The 19,445-nt window shown below is 38.5% G+C and overlaps 1 protein-coding gene across 1 annotated transcript; it reads right to left on the reverse strand.

Annotated features, from left to right (window-relative positions):
• Positions 1–1,044: 1,044 nt before the first annotated feature.
• Positions 1,045–18,901, reverse strand: pjvk (pejvakin). The gene is made up of 6 exons (XM_072578320.1): positions 18,600–18,901; positions 16,886–17,081; positions 14,866–15,007; positions 7,077–7,194; positions 5,395–5,538; positions 1,045–1,448 (listed from the first exon to the last, which is right to left on the reverse strand). Exons 1-6 carry the CDS (start codon positions 18,808–18,810, stop codon positions 1,147–1,149), a joined length of 1,113 nt encoding a protein of 370 aa, XP_072434421.1. The 5' UTR covers positions 18,811–18,901; the 3' UTR covers positions 1,045–1,146.
• Positions 18,902–19,445: the final 544 nt, after the last annotated feature.

A 19,445-nucleotide genomic window follows, 5' to 3' on the forward strand; every position in this document is an offset into this window, starting at 1 on the left:
AGCCTGCTGAAGAAAAAATGCTTCCCATGCTCAGTCCTCGTGATTCTGAAACAAAAACCAGAGTATGCCTGGAAGACGTTGAGGAAGTTTGTCCTCAATGACTGTGCGCAAAAATCCCTCAGCTAAGTGTACATGTCTAGCGAACTGTGCATATACATCAGTGCCAAACTGACAACTATCTGAATATTCTACACTTATTCTATTTGCCTTCAAGATCTAACTTGTATTTGGCCAAAGACATTTTCTTTTCAAAGTGAGTTTCTGCATGGAAATGTAGTTTCTTGCTCCCTTTATATTGTGTGTGTGTGTATGTGTTGGGGTATTTACAAGTTTAATATTTATACTATCATATTTCAAACTGTTAATTAGCTTTGCTGAATAAGTCTTGATTTCACACTAGATCAATCATTTTGTTTTTTTTAAGCAAACCTGTGGTGGATTTTTTATTTTAAAGCTAACATAGATAAATTGTCCATATCAGTAACTGGTTAAAACCATTTAATTTTAGATGTCAAACTGTATCATATCAAGACTCAGCATGTTTCCCAACCCAGGCAACACAATCCCACACATGTCTAATTTGGTCCTTCCAATGTTGCTCAATTTCGGGAGGAAAAAATCGGCCCCTTCAAATGTTAGGTACATAACACTTCAACTCAGAAAACCTTTGTGTGTTTGCAATCTGATACTTTAATGAACCATTAATGTTTTAAACATCATGTCAGATCCTCATATTAATTGCAATTAATTACATCCAAACAAAATATGAAGATTTTACGTAAATCTATTCATGCATGATGACTGTAAAATAAGGAATGAGAACTATCAAACATGATACAAAAAGACTAAAAGCAAAGTAGAACTTCAAAAATTTACATTATTCAAAATTGATTCTAAAACGTATATTGTCACTGGTTAAATTGCAAAGTCTGAAGTTCAAAGAATTGATATAATTTTACAAGCATGTTCATGAACAGATACACTCAAAAATTAATGCTTCACAGCATTGCATTACTATTTTAAAACTAAAAATTTGCAAAGAGATTAATTTTTTTTAACCAAACAAAAGTTGGCTTAAATAAAGTCAAAAATACTACACAATTTGTGCTGTCACTTCTTGGACTCTAAACCATATAAAAATGCATTTTATCTTATTCTTTTGTGCCACAGATCAAAGCATGGTACCACATGCAGTCTCACATATTTCTGCCCATTGAATGAACACTCCAGGCATCCATATACTGTCTCTCTTCGGGAGCTTCCCATGCCACAAAGAGTACAGGGTCCTTTAGAGATATTATGATTGAGGAGATTGACCCGTGTGTGTACATTATCTCTGAGGTAGTTTGTGGAAATGTCAGTCATGCTTGTAGCCTTTTCATAATAGTCAGCAATCAGATCCTCCAAATAAAGAGTGGAATTTCTGACATCATCCAACACCTTTTCATCTGGTCAAACATAGAATAACACGTAAAGTTTGCACTTACTGCAGACATTAATTTGTCACAAGAAGCCTGTAGTTAAATTTTCCTTCTGATAGTACTGGAAAACAGCAGCTGGTAATAACAAAACAGCATAGCAAACTAATGAGCCATTTGTAATTTTTTTCTATTAAGGAACAACCTTAGGTTTGTGGAGAGAGTTGTGCCAGCAATTTGTATTGATCAGCTCAATGAATTTCTACTCCATTTGCTGATTGTACTCTTAAGGGGAGATGAAGCAAAAACAGATTGGTTCAACTCCAGCAACACAGCTGCTTCCTTCCTTCTGAGCACCTCTCAATACCACTCTATCCATGCTGATGGTTATTGTTAACATTATTGCGGAGATAAAAATGCATTAATTTTTTTAAAAACGTACAGGAAAAATGACATGTAAAGAGTTAAGTGTTCTTGGTAAGCACACAAATATGTGCCTCTAAGTGATGAAAATGTGATTAATACAACACATTAAAATAGCAGAAAAGGTCTGCTGAAAATCACGTGCATATGTATTTTTAAAATAATTTAAAACATTAATTGTATGGTCTAGAATAGTTAACATCAATGATGCATTTATATTTTAAAAAATGATCTGTTGAGAGCTCCATAAAAGTTCCATTAAACTCCAAGGAAGAATGGGGTAGAAAGAGACTAAGGAAAATTTTAAGAAGGCTGTTGAGCTGTAAATGCCAACTGCTTGTCTTGGCAAATCAGCGACAACGTGTGGATAAATGTTGAGCTCTTCCAAGCCTGACAGTAGCCCTTGGATACGGAAGGAGATTTTGATGGTGTCCAAGCTGAGGTCAGCAGCTAACCATGGTAAGACATCCATGCTCCTGTTAGTTTTGTATTAAGTTAAGCTTGTTTTTTTAAACTGTATCTTATTATTACATCACAGGATCTCTACCATTAAGAAGCAGGCCATTCAGCCCATCAAAGCCACACCAACCTCATCCTACAATTCCCATGGCTAATCCACCTAGCTTGCACATTCCTGGAACTATGGGGCAACTTAGCATGACCAATCCACCTAAATCGCACATCTTTGGACTGTGGGAGGAAACCCACAGAAACATGGGGAGAATGCGGCACGGTGGCACAGTGGTTAGCATTGCTGCCTCACAGCGCCAGAGACCCGGGTTCAATTCCCGCCTCAGGCAACTGACTGTGTGGAGTTTGCACATTCTCCCCGCGTCTGCGTGGGTTTCCTCCAGGTGCTCCGGTTTCCTCCCACAGTCCAAAAATGTGCAAGTTCGGTGAATTGGCCATGCTAAATTGCCCATAGTGTTAGGTGCAGGGTAAATGTAGGGGAATGGGTGTGGGTGGGTGCGCTTCAGCGGGTCGGTGTGGACTTGTTGGGCCGAAGGGCCTGTTTCCACGCTGTAAGTAATCTAATCTAATGTGCAAACTCCACATACACAGTCGCCTGAGGATGGAATGGAACCCAGGTCCCTGGTGTTGTGAGGCAGCAATGCTAACCACTGATCCACCCACACTGCTATAAATATCTCTAATGGTTCCTTTAAGGCCAATGATTAGGCTGCACATAGATTTAGAAATCCTGAACAAACAACCCAATGCTTCAATTTGGGCAAATGAGCCCTATTTTTGGTGTCAGGCCCCTTATAGCATGTTGCATCACCTTGTAGCACACACTGGGAAAGCATCAATTGCTTTCATACCAATATAAATGTAGATGGATCTTTGAAATTGTTTGGTCTTGGGAAGATTTTTTTACCTCATGTTTGACCTGGAAAATGGCACCAGAAAGTCTTTCTTACGCTCAATATTTTTTAAAACTATCTTGTAGCATACTTTCACAAAGATCAAATATATATGGTAAATCATATATATGATAAATTCTAAATAAAAGTATAATTTGGCATCCTTTTGATAAATGGAAAACTCAGAAAGGATTTAAACATGGCTATGATTAGTCAAATCAAACAAAACACTGAGTTTTACAGATGTACTGTTTCATTAAGTACAGAGGAACCTCGTTATCCGAATACCAATTATCCAAAAATTGGATTATCCGAAGGAGATCTCGAGGTCCCAATAGAAACATTACAAAGACGTGTTTCCAACAGGCACCGTCCCCAAATGACTCACCTCCCGCCCTCTCACTTTCCCCATACTTTCTCTGGATTTCTACAGAGGGGTGTACCCTAAACCCAAACCCCCCCCCCACCTTCCCCAGATAATCTGACCAACATTGTCCCGTACAGGGCAGAGGTGTGTGTGTGTGTGTGTGTGTGTGTGTGTGTGTGTGTGTGTGTGTGTGTGTGTGTGTGTGTGTGTGTGTGTGTGTGTGTGTGTGTGTACGCATGAGCAAGATTTTGAGACTTATCCCACAAAGGCAGTAGCAGCAGCAGTCTTGTTGTTGGTGTCCAATCTGGCTGCCCTGGAGAGGGGACGGGGGCTGGTGTTGGATGGGCTTGAGGGGTGAGTGGGGGCAGTGTTGGACGCGGGGATTCACGCGTAGTGTGCTGCAGTCTCCTGAACAGGGAGCAGCTTTTAAAAATTCCAAGCCCTAGGGGAAAGGCATTGAATCGATTAACCAAATAATCGATTATCTGAACAAAATAATGCCCGCCCGTCTCGTTCGAATAATCGAGGTTCCCCTGTAATTAACAAGCTCTGGAACCTCCTCTGGTGCAGCAGTAGTGTCCATTCCGCTGTGCCAGCCAGTGTAGGTTCAAGTCCCACCTGGCACAGAGCAATGTTCTTTCTAAACTGCACTAGCAGCTGCTTCAAGATTCTACACACAGCAATTGGCATTGGCATGTCGATTGCAGCATTGACTTCTGGTTATGGAAATTACCACTGGGTACAGATCTTACAGGCTCACACAGCCAGAAAGAAAATTAGAGGGAACATTGGTCTAGAGCTGTGCCATATATCTCAGAATAGCTTGATTAAAACTATCACTTACAAGCACTGCCCAAAGTAGTTATCAGCATTCACCAGTGGAATCTACTATGTTGTTGGTCGGACTGAAGAGGTCTGAAATGTTTACATGCAGATAGCAAAGTTAAAGATGCAATTGAAAGATTGTAGTTAACCTTGTTGATAAATATGAACATTGCAGATGTACATTTACTTCAACTGTGATATGATCACTGGGATTTCATTGGTGGGAAATGCTTTTCAGTTGAAAGGGAATGATGTAGAACTCTAATATAAAACCCCAATTAACAATTGGTGGCCATACTAACAGCTACTGCTATATATTTTCATCATGGGAATTGTGAATAGAATCAATATATAATATTGAAAGGATAAAACATTGTTTACACTGGCCTTGTCAGTGATACCTACAACCTATTAAAAAATGTATTCTAGCATCAGTGAGGGTCTTATAAACCCATGTAGCAGCATGAGTACTGCTTTACTAATAACACCAGTAATTATACAAAATTATGGTTTTGTGCAAATAACCAGGCTAAGGCTTTTGTTTCCCACAAGCTTAGATTCAATGCAAAGTGGAAAATGTTAGTCCTCGTGTTAGGTTAGATTAGATTGAGGCTGCAAACCTAATCTGATAAAGGATATCAACCTGAAATGTTAACCTATTCCTTTCCCACAGGCACTGCTAGACCTGCTCATTTTTGTTTCTGTTCGGATTTTAGATTTCTGGCATCTGTAATATTTAAAGTTTAATTTTTAATTACATTATTGCTTGTACTTTTTAAAGACAGCTCACTTGTGAATTATAAACATCCCTGAACTTTTCATCACGTTAAATTAAGAGTACATAATTACATGATAATAATCAGCATCAACAAGATGTATTGTACATATTCTGCATCAACAGGTACAAGATATATATGGGACTTCTGTGTATTGTCTTCTTTATTTTACCTTGTGTAACATACCACAATTACTCTACAGTATTTGAGGAAAGACGTACCTGATCTGAACGGACTGCCATAAAAGAAATCAGACAGACATCGTCGCAATTTCCACACTGAGAATCGGCTCATTAAACCTCCCAGTTGCTCAGTTATTTGTTCTTTTTCAAACCCACCTTCTGATTCAGATGTAACACAGAGTTCTAAAAGAATAGGAACATAGCTTTTATTAAGAATGTTGCTTCATCTGCACAACTACAAATACTTAAAATCTTACTACTGATCAGCCTGCAAAGCTTCCAAATGGCAATCCACACTTTGAGAATTTATAACTTTAAAAAAGTACCAACAAATGCTTGGTAAATTTCTTGATAACACAAAGATAGATAACGCAGCAAGACAAAAGAAGACACAACAAGCATACAAAGGGATACAGATAGTTAACTGTGTGGTCAAAGATCTGCATATGGAGATTGTGGGAAAATGTGAAGTTCATTTTGTTGGGAAGAATACAAAAGAAAAATGAGCTCTGAGATGCAAAAGGACCTAAGTGTTCTCTTGCTTGACCCTCAAAAGCTTCAGTATGCAGGTGCAGAAAGTGGTTAGGAAATGAACAGAATATTATCAGTTCTTGTGAGGAAAACTGACCTACAAAGGTAGGGAAGGTATGCTTCAACTATGTAGTGCATTTGGTAAGACCATATCTGGAGGACTGTGTACAATATTGCTGTCCTCATTTAAGGAAGAATATAAATGTATTGCAAACAATTAAGATAAAGTCTCCTAAACTAGTAACTAGAATGGATATGTTGTCTTATCACGAAAGATTGGACAGGCTAAGCTTGTATCCATTACAGTTTGGACATGCTAAGCTTGTTTCCACTCCAGATTGGACTGGCTAAGAGCAAATATCTTCAAAACATAGGATCCTGATAGGTCATAACAACATGGATGTGGAAAGGATGGTTCCATTTGTTGGGGGGATTTAAATCTTAATTTGACTCTTCAAAAAGGAGTCATTGAGGAGAAATATTTTTTCACAGAGGGAAGTAAATCTTTGGAATTTTCTTCTTCAAAAGGCAGTGGGCAGTATTCCAATACAGCTCTAACTTGCACCTTAGATATGGTGGACAAGCTTAGGAGTCAGAGGCTAAGTTACTCCAACCTCTGACCTGCTCTTATAGCCTCAGTTTTTACATCGCTAGTCTAGCTCCACTTCTGGTCAATGGTAACCCCTGGGTAATTCAGCAATGGAAATGTCATTAAATCTCAATAGGTGATGGTTAGATTCTCTACTGTTGGAAATGACCATTACCTGGCAGTTGTGTGAGTCCTTGAATATTTTTCATCTTAATTAGACAGAGTCCTGATATGATTTGAGAAAAAGGTCATCAAGAATAAGCAGGAACGTGGAGTTTTAGGTCTGCTGTGATCTTAATGAATGTTGCAGCAGGTTCAAAAGGCTGAAGAAACTACTCCTACTCTTAAATTGTATGACCATATGTAAATGTTTGTCATTTTGAATGGGAAATCACTTTTTTAAAGTTCTTAATATTATGTTTTTAGTTCATATTTTATGGGTGCAAGTGTCAGTAACTAATGTGTTTCTATATTGAAATATTTAAACTAAGTAAATGAAAGCTAATAATTAATGACGACAGAAATGATCTGAAAATATATTCAGGAGTTATTCAGCATTCATAAAATGAAATTTTAAGGGAATATGCAATATGTTACTTACCAAAGTGCCCGTCTAAATGGATATAGAGCTCAAATACACTAAACGCAATTGTTGTATGAGCTGGGATGACAATGGCTTTGTCACATCCTTTGTGATTTCGTCCATCATCAATCTGAAACTAGAGTGGGTGCCATAATCAAAATTGGTTTTCTACTTTTACAAACCAATATTAAATAAGATATAATAAAAAGGTGGCTGAAATATTTGGATTTTCTTTTATTAAGTTTCAAAACTAGACACGTAAAGTTATCCCATCAATTGTTATTCTTTCATGGGATATGAGCAAGACTGGCTAGGTTAGCATTTCTTGCCATTCCTTAATTGTCCTAGAGAGGTTGACAGTGAATCACTTTCTTAAGCACTACAGCTACCCTTCTGTTTGGAAGGAGTTCCAGGATAATGACCCAGCAACAATGAAATGATAGCAATATAGTTCCAAATCAGAATGGTGTGTGACTTGAAGGAGAACTTGCAGGCAGTGATGTTCTTCTGTATCTGTTTCCCTGTTCCTTCGAGGTGGTAGAGGTCATAAGTTTGGAAGTTCTGTTGAAGGAACCTGATGGGTTATTGCAATGTATCATGCAGATGTTACACATCGCTACTACTGTGGGAATAAGTGTTGAAAGTGGCGCATGGAATGAAAATAAGCAGGTTCTCTTGTCTCAGATGGTGTCAAGCCTCATGTGTGTTGCTGTTTCTCATCCAGGCAAGTGGGTAGTATTCCATGACAGTCCTAACTTGCACCTTAGATATGGTAGACAAGCTTAGCAGTCAGCAGCTAAGTTACTCTAACCTCTAGCCTGCTCATAGAGCCCCAGTATTTGTATCGCTTGTCTAGTTCAATTTCTGGTCAATGGTAACCTCCTGGGGAATTCAGCAATGGATATGTCATTAAATCTTAAGAGGTGATGGCTAGATTCTGTACTGTTGGAAATGATTGGTACCTGGCACTTGTGTGAGTCCTTGAATATTACTTGTCATTTATCAAATTAAGCTTTGATGTTATCCAGGTCTCGCAGCATAGGGGTACAGACTGCTTCAAGTTGTGAATATTATGCAATCATCAGCAAACATCACCACTTCTGACTTTATGATAGAATGAAAGTCATCAATGAAATGACTAAAAATGATTGGGTTGAGGACAATACTCAGAGGAACTCCTGCAGATTCCCAAGACCAAAATAATTGATCCCCAACAACCACATCCATCCTACTTTGTGCCAGGTAGTGGAGAGATTTCCACTGATTCCCATTGACTTCAGTTTTGCATGAGCACTTTGATGCCACACTGTCAAATGCAGCCACCCTAATATTATATTTTGAATTCAGGTCTTTTGTCCATGTTTGAAGCAAGGCTGCAATGAAATCAGGAGCTGAAAGGCCCTGGAGGATGCAAACCAAGTATCAAAAGCAGGTTATTGCTGAGCAACCTCTGCTTGTTAGCACTACTGATGATGCTCTCTATCACTGCTGATAATTGAAAGCAGACTGACAGGATGCTAATTGGTTTGGTTGGATTACTTCTGGCTTTTGAATCAAGATATACTGGTGCAATTTTCCAAATTGAAGCATTGTTACCAGTAACATACCTGTCCTGGAACAACTTGTCTAGAGGCATGACTAGTTCAGAATTCTTCAGTAATATTGCTGTAATGTTATCAAGGCCAATAACCTTTGCAATATTTGGTGCCTTCAGCCATTTTTTGATCCCATCAAAATCAAACTGGCTAAAATCTGGCACTTGTGATGCTAGGGTACACTGGAGGAGGCCAAGATGATTTCTCCACTTGGTACTTTGGGCTTAAGGTGTTTGCAAATGCTTTGTCCTTGTCTTTTGCACTGATGTGCAGGTCTTCCCCGTCATTAAGGATGGGCATATTTGTATAGTCTCCTCCAGCTGTTAATTGTTTAATTGCTTACCATTCAGAGGCTGGTTGTAGCAGAACTGCACAATTTAGATCAGATCCTTTGGTTGTGAGATCTCTTAGCTCTATCACATGCTACTTTCAATGTTTGAAACACAAGTAGTCTATATTGTAACTTCACCATGTTGACACCTTTTTGGTATGTCTTCTGCTGCTCCCGCATGTCCTCCTGTTCTCTTCATTGAGCTAAGGTTTATCCTCCGCTTGATGGTAATGGTACAGTGAGGATTTGCTGGGCCATGAGATTACAAATTGAAGCTAAATACAATTCTGTTGCTGTGTAGTCCATATGATCTCCTGGATGCCCAGTCTTGAATTGGTAATTATGTCCATGTAGCACAGTCGTAGTGTCACACAATATATTGGAAGTCTTGCTGAAATGTGAAGCAGCATTTAGTTTCCACAAAGGATGCTAATTGGTTTGGATGGATTTGTTCTGGCTTTTGAATCAAGATATCCTGGTGCAATTTTCCAAACTGAAGCATTGTTACCAGTATTGTACCTGTTCTGGAACAACTTGTCTAGAGGCATGACTAATTCAGAATTCTTCAGTAATATTGCTGTAATGTTATCAAGGCCAATAACCTTTGCAATATTTGGTGCCTTCAGCCATTTTTTGTTCCCATCAAAATCATTGTTGTTATGGATCAATGCATTTTGAAAGGTAGAATTGGGAGGACAGGGTCAAATAGGTTTCCCCATCACCTGCTGTTGGCACAGTCTTCAAGCCTTGTTCTTCAGGCTTTGTCCAGCTCAGTCATTAGTGGTGTGCTGAGTCACTCTTGGTAACTGATTTTGAAATTTGTTTATGCAGATTGAAGTACATTATTTGCCTTTGCCACACTATGTGTTTCTTCCAATTATTATCCATGGAGAAGGACTGACCAGCCAACTATGGGGAACCTAACAGTAATCAGCAGTATCTTTGACTATGTGACCCGATGCTATGATATTTCATGGGATCTGGAATCAATATTGAGGATTCCCACTCCTTTCTGGCTCTATACTATGTTGTCACCTCTGATGGGTTTGTCCTGTCAGTGGTACAGACCAAAGTTGGTAATTGTAGTGACTGAGACATTGTCTGTAGGAATGGTTCCATATCTAGGTCTACGACAGGCTGACATTTCACTCGTCATTTCACTGTGGGACAGCTCTCTAAATGTTAGCATCTCAAGAGAGTTAATATTTCAGAGTCAAAATGTTAACTCTGTTTCTCTCTTCACGGATCTGCTCGCACTTTCTGTTCTTATTTCAGATTTCTAGCATCCATGTTATTTTGCTTTTATTAGTTATTTTAAACCTCTGTTATGAATTAAATTTAAATTCCACGGGTCATCGTAGGATTTGAACCACATATCCCCACATAGGCCACTGAATGATTAGGAAAATTGACCTTTCAGGCAAAAATCCTTCAAACGTAGATCTTCCTACTCTTCGGATGCTGCCTGACCTGTTGTGCTTTTCCAGCACCACTCTCTAGACTCTTATCTCCAGCATCTGCAGTCCTCTATTGACACTACCATTCGGGTTCTCCATTCCTTGCCATTATCCCCCAACCACATCCATACATACCAGTCACAATTCACTACCTCCAAGCTTTCAACTCTTCTTTTACCCACTTAAATAACACCCATTCAAAATATCAGTGCTGACTATCATTTTGTCACAATTCTTTTCAAACTTATGCAATAGTTTGTATTAGTTGAATTGGGATCAAATGTGACTTTGACAGGGTTGCAAAACTAGATCAACTAATTCCTCTAGACTTTGTCCATTTTCCTTTTCATGAAAGTCATTTCTACTCATTATGTCTCAGAACATTCTTCAGCACTCCAAATGTAGTAAATTTATTGAAGTGCAGTCATTGATATCTATAAAGGAGATATCAGTTGAGAAGGTGAGGAAACTGTGTCAGAGGCAAAGGAGATGAGAGATTTACAGTGCGAAGGAAAGAACATTTAAAAAGGAAGAGAAAGACTGCAGAAGACAAATGGGGACATACAAGAGGAACAAGAAATTATACAAGAGGTCTGTAAAGGGAGCTAACAGTAGAAAAGAATATCATAACCAAAGAGATGGAGGGAAAATTACTGAGTTTCTTTGAGAAACATCACTGGAGATAGCAGGTTGTACAAATATGAGGTTTATGAGATTGTTATGTTTTTGGACTATGTCTCTACTTTTAGGGTAAAATTAAACAGTTCATGTGACCTGTTCTGAAGGCTGCCTAACATCAGATCAAGGTGGTAAATCTATTAAAGATTAATAGGAAGTCCAAATTGCTTTAGTATGAAGACAGTGCAAGGTCTTCACACTCATGACAATGGTAGCAGTACCTCTATAGTAGTTAGATCAGAAGTCCCTAAAGACAATGGAAGGTGTTATGGATGTCAGCTTTTAAACAGGTATGCTTGAAGTGTTCCAAGATAAAAAAAAAGACTTGGGTTCTAGGATAGCTAATCAGCATTTCTATCTGGATACAAGATCCTTATGATTCACATTGTCATGGAGGTATGAGAGAAGACTTAGAAAGATATCCCTGAAACTCAGAAACACGGCTCGTCTTCCAAGATCTGCGAGAGACAGCAGCAACTTTCATCATTGATGTTCACCATTCAGAGTTTGGGGAGGGACTTGCAGTTGGATTTTAAGTTCCAAACTCTAGAGGCTTTAAACAAGACTAGAAGCTGTGCCCAGCTAATGAGAGGAAATTTAGGAAAAACCTCATCATGATGAACAGCGCTGTTGTTAAATATTATTAAGTTGGAAAAGGAAAACAACAGAAGTAAACTCTTAGGGCTAAGGTTCATTTTGAAAATTAAATATCTATTTACAAAGCAACACATTATAATACTGTGAAATTTTTATTTTATTTCTGGTTTTGTGAGAAGTAAAAGAGAGAATTTGTTTTAACAAGCAAGTTAGACAAAGGAGAACCAGTAGACGTAATCTATCTGAATTTCCAGAAAGCCTTTGACAAAGTACCGCACAGTATGCTAAATAAGAAAAGAGGTCATGACGTTAGGAGGAAGGTACTGGCATGGATAAACGATTGGCTCACTGGCAAAAAGCAGGGATAAAAGGGTCTTTTTCAGGATGGCAGCCAGTGACTAGTGGACTTAGCAGGGGTCTGTGATGGGACCACAATTATTCATTTTAAACATTAATGATCTGTTTGAAGGAACTAAAGGCATTGTTGTTAAGTTTGCAGACATTACAAAGGTAAGTGAGGGACAGATAGTGTTAAGGAAGCAGAGAGGCTTCAGAAGGATTTGAACACACTCAGAGAGTGGGCAAAGCAATGGCAAATGGAATCCAGTCCATGAAAGTATGAGATTTTGCACTTTGGTAGGAAGAATAAAAGCATAGACAATTTTCTAAGTGAGGAAAGGCTTTGGAAATCTGAAACATAAAGGGACTTGGGAATACTAATTCAGGAGTTAAGGATAATATGTAGTTTCAATTGACATTTGTGAAAGCAAATGCAATTCAGTTCAAAGGGGTTAGAATATAAGAGCAGAGATATACTGATGAGGCTATATAAAGCTCCACTCAGACTGTATTTGGAATATTGTGAGCAGTTTTGGATCACATATCTAGGGAAGGATGTGTTGGCATTGGAAGGCGGTCTAGAGGATGTTTATAAGAATGATCCTGTGGATGAAGGACTTGTCATATAAGGAGTGGTTGAGAACTCAGGATTTATACTCAGTGGAGTTTAAAGGATGAGGGTAGATCTCATTGAAACCTACATACTGCTGAGGTTGGATATGGAGATGTTTCCATTAATAGGATAGACTAGGACCTGAGGCCATAGCTTCAGAGGGAAGAGATGACCCTTTAGAACTGAGATGACAGGGATTTTCTTTAGATAGAGGCTGGTTAGTCTGTGCAACTTATTGCCGCAGAGGGCTGTGGTGGCCATGTCAGTAAGTATATTTATGACCATAAAACATAGGAGCAGAAATTAGCCCATTCAGACCATTAAGTCTGCTCTGCCATTTAATCATGACTGATAAGTTTTTCAACCCCATTCTCCCACTTTCTCCCCGTAACCCTTGATCCCCTTGACAATCAAGGACCTATCTATCTCCATCTTAAATAAACTCAATGACCTAGTCTCCACAGTTTACTGTGGTAATGGATTCCATAGATTCACCATTCTCTGACAGAAGAAGTTTCTCCTTATCTCTGTTCTAAAGCATCTTCCCTTTACTCTAAGGCTGTGCCCTCAGGTCCTAGTCTCTCCTACCAATGGAAACATCTTCCCAACATCTACACTGTCAAGACTATTCAGTGTTCTATAAGTTTCAATTAGATTCCTTCTCATCCTTCTAAACTCCATCAAGTAAAGACCTAGAGTCCTCAAATGTTCCTCATATGTTAAGCCTTTCATTCCTAGGATCAATCTCTTGAGCCTCCTCTGAACCCACTCCAGGACCAGTACAACCTTCCTGGTGTATGAAGCCCAAAATTGCTCACAATATGCTAAATATGATCTGACCAGAGTTTTATAAATCCACAGAAGTACATCCCTGCTTTTATATTCTAGTCCTCACAAAATAAATATCAATATTACATTTGTCTTCCTAACTACTGACTCAACCTGCAAGATTGCCTGAAGAGAAACTTGGACCAGAACTCCCAAGGCCCATTGCACTTCAGATTTCTGAATTTTCTCCCAATGTAGAAAATAGTCCATGCCTCTATTCTTCCCAAAGTGCACGACCTCATACTTTCCCATGCAGCATTCCATCTGCCACTTCTTTGTCCACTTTCCTAAATCCTTCTGCAGCCTCCCAACTTCTCAATGGTACCTGTCCCTCTATGTATCTTTGTATTCTCTGCAAACTTAGCCAGAGTGTCCTCAGTTTCTTCATCTGGATCATTAGTGTATAAAGTGTAAAATTGTGCTCCCAACACTGACCCTTGTGGAACACCACTAGTCACTGGCTGCCAACCTGAAAAGAACCCTTTTAACCCCACTATCTGCTTTCTACTAGATAGCCAATCTTCTATCCATGCTAGTATCTTGCCTGTAACACCATGGACCCTTATCTTACTTAGCAGCTTCCTGTGTGGCACCTTGTCAAAGGCCTTCTGGTAGTCCAGATAGATAACATATATTGGCTCTAACCTGATCATTACCTCCTCAAAGAATTCTAACAGATTTGTCAGGCATGACCACCACTTGATGAAACCATGCTCTTCCAAGTATTCAAAAATCTCATCTTTCATAATGGACTCCAAAGTCTTACCAATGACTGAGGTCAGGCTAATCAACCTGTAATTTCCCATTGTTTGCCTTACTCTCTTCTTAAACAGAGATAGATAGGTTTTTGATTGGTGAGAGAATCAAAGGTTAAGGGAAGAATGCAGGAGAATGGGCTTGAGAAACATATCAGCCATGATTGAATGGCAGAGCAGATTTGATGGGCTGAGTGGCCTAGTTCTGCTCCTTTGTCTTATGGTCCAATGGTCTACTAAAGCTTACAAAATTAGTGTTCAGTCATTGGTACTTTTAGTTTGTTTATTACAGAATAAGTCTTAAAGTGTGAAATCTTGTCATGTAAGCTTTCAGCTCATCAATAAAAGTTCAAATATCTTTTTAAAAATTAATAGTGCCCACAAAGACATAACATATTGAATACTCTGCCTCATATAAAAAGTACTTGATACTTAAATATACTCTTCATTATTACACATTGAATCTACCAATTAAAGGCAGCTTAAAAAATCAAAATGAAATTTAAATTATTAGATAAAACAGTAATTATTTAAATTGAAGTAATACCAATTAATTGAACTATGTACCAACTATATCATTAACTATAACAGCATATAAATACAAGGAGTCTTACCCTCATTGTTTTACCTCTCATGCCTGCATGCACAGTAAGTGAGCATTGCCGTGTTGTGCGGATACTTTCCATGACAACACACAAAACAGCTCGCCGGCCTTCTTTCATCTGACGAACAAGACAGTGTTCCATATCAATTTTTCTAAAGAGATACCAAAAAGTTACTCATAAATCATGAAAGATCTAGTAACCCAGAATTATTGAATTTCACAGCACCAATGAAGCCATACTGCTCACAATGCCTGTGTTGGCTTTGATTTCATTCCATTCCTTCAGCCTTACCGCAAACTTTGAATTTATGTAAGAAATACAATATGATTCATAAAAGATCAATGCTACTCTGCAATTAATTCATTAATAAACCTCTATAATTTTTCTTTTCAAATAATTATCCACTTCCCTTTCTTCCAAAATTCTCTACAGTCCCAGGAGCTTTGGAACATGATAAATGTAACCACACTATTTAAAGATGGAGGGAGGGGACAAAATTAAGGAATAACTAATTTAGTCTATCATCAGTGGCAGGATAAGTTGAGCTGACAGGTGGCAAGTAATATTTGCATCACACAAATGCCAAGCAATGACCATCTCTAGTAAGAAACAATCTAACCATATCCATTGATATTCAATGGTATTACCATCATTGAATCTCCCACTATCAATATCCTGGGGTTTACCATTGACCAGAAACTCAACTGGACTCATCATATGAGCACAGTAGCCACAAGAGCAGGTCAAAGGCTAGGAATACTGTGGCAAGTAACTCACCTCCTGACTCCCCAAAATCTGTCCTTTGTCTACAGGGTACAAATCAGGAGTATGATGGAATATTCCCCAGTTGCCTGGATGGGCGCAGCTCCAACAACACTCAAGAAGCTTAATACTATCCAGGTCAAAGCAGCTAGCTTAATTGGCACCACATCCACAGACATACACTTCCTCCACCACCAATGTTCAGTAGCAGCAGTGTATACTATCTAGAAGACACACTGCAGAAATTCACCAAAGATCCTCAGACCACACCTTCCAAATTCATGAGCTCTTGGAACAGCAAATAGACAGGAACACTACCATCTGCAAGTTCCCTTTCAGAACTCACTGTTCTGATTTGGAAATATATCACTGTTCCTTCAACACCACTAGGCCAAAACCTTGAGGTTCCATCTCCCGAAGGGCAGGGTAGGTCTACCTACAATACGTGGACTGTTGTGGTTCAAGAAACCAGCTCACCAAGGGTAACTAGGGATAGACAATACATGCTGGCCAGCCAGCAACACCATGTTCCACCATGTGAATAAGATAAAGGAAAAAATTTTGGACACTATTATAAAACATGTGGCAACAGGATACTTAGATAATACCATCGGGATTACACAAGGACAAAGTGGGATTTACGAAAAGGAAAACTTATCTAAGGACGGATATACTGCATGGGAGGCAGTCCAGAGAAGGTGTATTAGGGTTGATACTAGACATGGAGGGATTTTCTTACGAGGAAAGGTTGTGTAGTTTGGGCCTGTACACTCTGGAGTGTAGAAGAATGAGAGTTGTCTTTATTAAAATATCTCAGATTATTAGGGGATTTTATAGGGCAGGTGCTGAGAGTTTGTTCCTCTTAGAGAGAGAATTTAGGACTAAAAAACATGTTCTCATTAAGGGCTTGCTGTTTAAACATAGATGAAGAGACCTTTTTTCTGTTAGTGGGTAATGAATCTGTGAAATTCTTTATCACAGAGGGCTATATCATTAAGTGTCTTAGTTATGAAAAGAGATGTATATTTTTAATTAGTAAGTGTATTGAAGATTATGGGGAAAGTTTAGTTGAAGATGATCAAATCAGCCATGATCCCGTTGATTGGCTGAGTTCTGCTCCTATGTCATATGGAAAGCCCCAACAATGTTTATAATTGTCTTAATTGTTACTATATTTTTGTTCAGTTAAGCTTTCTTAATGATGCTTTGGCAATTAACTACCTTCCATATGGTATCAATAAAATACAATAGAAAATGGCAGAATTACCTGTTAATGATCTCCCTAAGAAGTACTGGAACCTCTACCTCATGTTTTGTCACAATTCCAAATGAAGCTTTCACTGCCACAGAATCTGATCCATCAATGTTAAACCCAACGTCATGAATTATATAATTTCCAAGTTTCCCATTCAGGGAAACATCTGACTTATCTTCATAATTGAGAAGCTGATATGAAGAGACACCTAGTAAATGGGAAACAATGCCTGATTACTTTTGTTATCTTTACTGGTATACATATATATGTATATATAGAACAGAAACTCACATTTAAGTTGAGCACTTATAAGTTTTAATTTACTGACGCAACTCAGTATATGAAACTCGGAATTCAATTACTCATAACTCTGTTAAATTAACAATACTTAAATGTGCTAAAACACTTTATAGCAATTTACAAATATTGCTGAACTTGAACATTGATTCTCTTTGCCAGACCTACAGAATTTTCTGATTTTTTAAAAATTCAAGATATAGTACAGTGTACCTAATTTAGTAATTTTAACAGTGAATCAAACATCATGTGAGGCTAGATATATAGATTGGAATGTTCCATCCTCTTCTATGACAGGTTTAGTGGATGGCTCATTTAATAAGGTGGGAAGATGGGAGGGTTGGTGGGAGGTAGGGTCCCCACCCAAACTGATTAACTATGTGGTAGGGTTCCTCCGCAATTGAGGTCCTTAGCCAATGAATGCCCACTTAAGGGACTCAACCCACTGCTGCTCATATGAACCAATTAAGGGAGGGTACTTGCCATGTAGGATTAAGCATAGCCATATCTGTGTGTGAATGCTTGTAGGCTCCTGGAGTGAAGATTCCCTTATTCAAAAAAGGAGGTGAGGGTGGGACCCACTGAAAGACAACTCTTTTGCTGCCAACTTTCTCCCTGGCAACACCAGCCCCATGAATGGCATCATTCACCCATGAGTTAGGATGCAGTGATGACCCAGGCCTCATCTGAGTGGAAGCAGTCCTTAATGGCCCAGTGGTGATGTCGTTCAATAAGGTGGCCAGCCTTTGATTGGATGACAGCTTTCAGTGGGTGCAATTTCCATCTTTAGGGTTTTTGATCTCAGTGAAAACCCATCATCAATCTGTCGAGTGCCAGAGCGTCACAAGGCACAGTATCCCTTCTGGTAGGGGTCACTTTGGGCTCCTGCAGCCAGTAGCTGAGACCCCTGTCACCTCAATATGGTTCTAGCCTTGGGTCTCAGGCTTGATGAATGGAAATTAGTTGAAGACGGTTAGGTTGTCTCTTGTTAGAGATGGTTATTGCCGACAATTAAGTGATAAGTGTATCAGCCCAAATTGAATATTGTTAAATTCTTCCTGCATGTAAGCATGAATTACTTGAGTACCTGAGGAGCTGTGAATGGGACTGAATAATATGCAATCATCAATGAACATTCTCATTTCCTACTTATATTGGAGGAAAGAACATTAATGAAGCAGTTGAAAATGAACACTACCCTGAAGAACTCCTACCTTCTTTCCAAGATAATTAACCTCCAACAACTACAGTCATTTCCCCTCTGAGTAATATCCTCACACCAATGTTGTAAATATAATGCAAAGTCACAAATTTAGTTAGGATTGTGAAAAGAGTTTGAGCAGTTTAATTGGTCATAAGATCACTTTGTTGTGATGATATAGTTTCCTAAAAGCATTTAAAACTTGCATGTGTTATGTAAGTATGTTACCTGCAGAAACCTCCTTTTCTCCAACAAGAATGTCCTTCAGGGTAAATGGTGTAGAGCTGTATTTCTTCTTTTTCCAAAAGAACGATTTCTTCCTTTTTGTCACTAGACTGAGTGGTTGATATCTGTCAGCCTCACTCAGACCAGGAACAGGTTTTAGTCGGCCTGTATCTCCAACCTGCTTCACAAAGTTCTTTGTAGCAGCAGCAAACATTTCTTACTAGCAAAACCCTTATCTGATTTGCTGCAGTTATTTCACACTAAACATTAGATTCTGAAATTCTGAAATCAGTTATTGCCAGAATCAAAAATATTTAAAACTATAGTCACTTTGAAACCTCTCCTGGTGTGTAAATTTTAGTGTTCTTCTCTTGGGCTCAGGTTTATGAATAATGAACAAGCAGTTAACATGATACGGGTGTTTGTGACATTATCTCTTGCGGTCACAAGTTTATTCCAATTATCTAATGAGGATTTCAAGAGAAATAGCAAACCAAAAAAACTGTGACTTCAATTATACATAGGTTTATGTGATTAACTGGATAATTGCTGGTATAACAGGATATCTTTAATTCACAAGTTATAAAATCTATTTTATGAATTAATGAAGTGTGGGAACTATGTTAGAATTCAGAATGAAATATATTTTGTTTCAGCTTCTGGCATTATGGTTGCAATAAAGTAATAAGTGCCTGGATTTTGAATTGGAAACTTTGATCTAAAGAAGTTATTCAAGCTCTCTGAAACTTTTATTTGGAAATAAATGGAGATTTTTTAAAAAGTAGCTCAAACAACAAAGTATGGGCAGCCAAACAAAAGTAGGACTGATGAATTTTTTTACTATAACTG

Source organism: Chiloscyllium punctatum, chromosome 10 (genome assembly GCF_047496795.1).
Source record: "Chiloscyllium punctatum isolate Juve2018m chromosome 10, sChiPun1.3, whole genome shotgun sequence".
Lineage (NCBI taxonomy): Eukaryota > Metazoa > Chordata > Chondrichthyes > Orectolobiformes > Hemiscylliidae > Chiloscyllium > Chiloscyllium punctatum.